This window comes from Azolla caroliniana, unplaced genomic scaffold (assembly GCF_043228905.1).
Source record: "Azolla caroliniana isolate FFs.n. ecotype wild unplaced genomic scaffold, voAzoCaro1.0.p SCAF_20, whole genome shotgun sequence".
NCBI lineage: Eukaryota > Viridiplantae > Streptophyta > Polypodiopsida > Salviniales > Salviniaceae > Azolla > Azolla caroliniana.
Genome location: NW_028230455.1, coordinates 14,678,682 through 14,682,491, shown reverse-complemented (window position 1 = coordinate 14,682,491; position 3,810 = coordinate 14,678,682). Strand labels below are relative to the sequence as shown.

General features: G+C 35.4%; 1 protein-coding gene across 1 annotated transcript; it reads right to left on the bottom strand.

The window, feature by feature from the left end:
* Positions 1-2,998: 2,998 nt before the first annotated feature.
* LOC147851192 (folylpolyglutamate synthase-like) lies at positions 2,999-3,550 on the bottom strand. Its single transcript, XM_087335571.1, has 2 exons — positions 3,234-3,550; positions 2,999-3,153 (listed from the first exon to the last, which is right to left on the bottom strand). Exons 1-2 carry the CDS (start codon positions 3,454-3,456, stop codon positions 2,999-3,001), a joined length of 378 nt encoding a protein of 125 aa, XP_087191697.1. The 5' UTR covers positions 3,457-3,550.
* Positions 3,551-3,810: the final 260 nt, after the last annotated feature.

Sequence of the window (3,810 nt, the reverse complement as noted above, 5' to 3'; positions counted from 1 at the left end):
GAAGGCCGTAAAAACTCTTGAAGAGAAACTAGCTACGAAGGTAGCTCAGCACATCCGGACAAAAGACGAAAACGCCCAATTACAAGAGGACGGGAAGAAATCGGAGGCGACAATAGCAGGACTTTGGGCCTTATTAGAAAAAAAGAAGGTATGGTTCGATGAGCAGTTTGTGGTCGAACAAGACAGAAGGCATCAACTCGAAATCCGCCTAAACAATGAAATGGTGAAATTAGAAGAACAACATGCAAAGGAATCCCAGTTGTGGGCGGGCCTCAAGGCCACGTATGAGGAAGCGGCAACCGTTAAACAACAGGAAATCGCAAATCTCTAGAAGTCGATGGAAGACGCACGCAACCGTTGCCAGGCCATCACGGATAACGTGCGCATCCTTCTCCAAACCCCGGGGGCTCCACTATATATAAAGAGGTTGTATCACGTGCGTTCATGACATCTTTTATAAACCCCTTATACGTATGGTTTTTGCTATTTTAGATACCCTTTTATAAAAAAATGGTTAATAAAAATACCCCTTAGTGTCAATATATATTTTGGCAACAACTCATTTTAAATGCCCTTACGTAAGACACATTTATGGTTTATACATGTGTGTATATGTACATATTGTGTTGTATTGCATATGTTCATATGTATGTATTATATTGAATGTATGTATTATATTATATTCCATGTTTATTTACGTATTTATTCTATTGTATCCGTTATATATCTTAGATCTATGGCATGTGTGTATGTATCTATGTATTATGCATATGCAACCTCTAAAGTTAATGGTTGTAGTATGTTCAATGATCTTAACATTGCCCCCATGTGCATTCAAGAAAACAACTCACCACTTTGGTATTAAAATCTAGATCATGTGGGATCTTGCAAAATATGATGTTATTACTTAAAGGACCTTTTCTATATTTGTAAGTCCAAGTCTATCTTGCCCTAACTTATCCCATTGTGGGTAGGAAATTACTCTTTTAGAATCGAGTCTTGACATTGCCTTAACGATTTATAATATAATAGAAGTGCTTTTAAGATAATTAAATCAGGATAGACAATGCCGAAATCTGAAATATATAATTAACAATAGATTTCCTCGTACTTAATATATATTCATGGTGAACCTCTGAAACTTATTGCATGGTATGATTAATTGTCTCTTCTGACAACCCTTCCATTGTATGTTTGCCAACATGATGAAGGGAAAATAGGTGCTATAAAGTTTTCATATATCCTTGCCTTAATATAGGATTGATATTTCAAAATGTGTTCTGCATCTTCCAACATTGGATGAGCCCAATTGTGGTACCAAAGCAGAGCTAATATGAAGACTTTGAGGACTCTGAGCAATATGTGGAACGTAATCTTCTTTGTGGCAAAATCTATTCTACATCTTTTGATATATTTGATGAGCCCAATGGTTTGTTCAAACAAGAACTCATTTGAAGAGTTTGGGAATTTTGAATTTGTGGAAAATACTTTTTCACAATTTGTTTTGAAGCCGCTCTCTCTTTATTGATGATGTCATCTGTACTTCCCTAGTAATAATATGTGAACTTTAGGATTGTAACATTCCTTCTACATATCATTGTTCATAATCAAACAAATAAAACATTTGGATAGATGAACAATGCCCTTTTTCTTTTCAAAAATACCTGCTAAAAAATCAAGCTTTTCTTCGCTTAAAAATGGCAATTTGTAAGGGCACATCAAGTCATTAGGCTTCACATCTTAGTGTCGCCAAAATCACTAATGTATGGTTCGATATGGCGTCTCAAACTTAGTATCAGTGCCACTACTTTTCTGGTTTGGGCATTGCTACATTCAATTTTCCAAGGTCCATTGTTGGACTGCAAGATAGAAGATTGGAGTATCTATGGGCGGACTTGTGAAATTTTAAATATGCAAAAAATGTATTACTAAAGCAATTAAAATAGTCTAACAATACCTGTTATAAATGCCAATGAGGTTTGACAGAGTATGACAAATGTCATGTTTTGCATGTCTTATGGAATCGCTCTTGTGAACAAAGATCATGTGCTTAGGATTGGAGGTAGATCCACACTTTGAAAACCCATCTATAAAATCCAATAAGGGGAACCTTTGTCAACAGTAGAGTAATTCTTGTACGCTTACAACCTTATCATGAAACTGAAAGATAATTATGCTTACAAACTGAAATTCCAACCTAGGCATCTTTCCACATCTATATATGCAACAAAGAAAAGAGTTTCAGACTAAGAATGATGGAGAATCTCAATACACAATGCTGAAAAACACGTTTAAGATCCCTAGAACAAATACTGAAGGTTAACATTTCATTGGAACATTCCTAATTTATCTTTAGAAAAGTTTCATTTGAGGAAAAGTCCTTTCTGAAACTTACCACCCACTCTCAGTTTAATACAAACTATAAATGAGAATAATTAAGCTTTACTAGAACATAGGATATGGATTTGACCTAAACCATCATTGAAATTTAAGACCACTAACACTGATTATGTTCTAACTTTTTTCTTGTCAGAGTAATTTGACTTCTTACACTTTCCATTGTGTCTTTATAATTATGCCATGTAACGGAGCAGAAGATGTTACAAATGACTTGATGGATCAAATTTCAATGTTTTCTCTATGATCCAGAATTTTGCATCCATCGCTAATATCCATACATATTCTACCAACACTTCGGCCATTGATGATATACTCCTCTACTTTGAGGATTTCAGCTATTAATCTCATAATGAAGGGTGTCCACTTCAGACACCTATTCATCTATGCTCCCAGATCTTCTAGACTAATCCATTGGTTGGTATCATAAAATATCTAATATATACCATTGATGGCATTTCCAAATCACATCTTCCACCTAAATTTCATGAAAAATAAGTCAAATTCTAGGTCAAACAATTTGTCAGATAATAAATTGAACACTAAGCCAACTACACTAGAGGAAATTAGAGAAAACCTGTAGCTGAAGTCCCAAATGTTCTCAAGCATATTGACAGAGAAGGTCAAGGAAAATTGGCAATGAAGGCAACACACTACTTGGCAGTCCACCAAAGAGATCATTTTCTTTCTTCAATGCCTCATGCCTAGAAAGGATGTCTTTAGGACGTAATGTTTGCTGAGTTATAGCAAGATTTCCTGTTGTTGTAGCAGAGGTGACGCTTCTTAAACAAATGTGTTCATATACAATACATTTGTATTTCTTAGTCCAAATCTACCTTCTCTTTGTGCTTGGATAAGATTTTCCCACACTTTTTGTATTGCAAGCTGCCATGACAAGTCCTCTTTATCGTTGCTTTTGGGAGAGTTCAAGTCAATAGTCACATTACTATACGATGAAAGGCTAGGTGCAAATAGTGCATGATGAAATGACACACCTAATGATAAAAGATTTAGTGTCAACATTGAATAGACCAAACCAGCCGTAAATTGAGATTCCATTGAAACATGGAAATTGAGTTACCAGCATTAGTACAAAACTTAAGAAGAGGAGAAAGCAACAACTTAGAATCCCATTGTGGCATACAAATCATTAGGAGAATTTGAACAAAAGAAATAGCACAATTAATTCATCCAGTAGAGATTTGAAACCAAAAAGTAAAATTAAAGCAACATCTAAATTTACAAGCAATCAACGCACTTGGCCAAAAGAGAAATAGACCAAGTTAAAGTCAAGATTGTGCCTCTTTCTCCAACGTGAGCCAAAAGAGAAATAGACCAGGTAAAAACTTGGCCATACCATATCCCTCCTTTGTCCTCGGGCTCCATCTCTATCCTGCTTCTTCCATTCTTCTT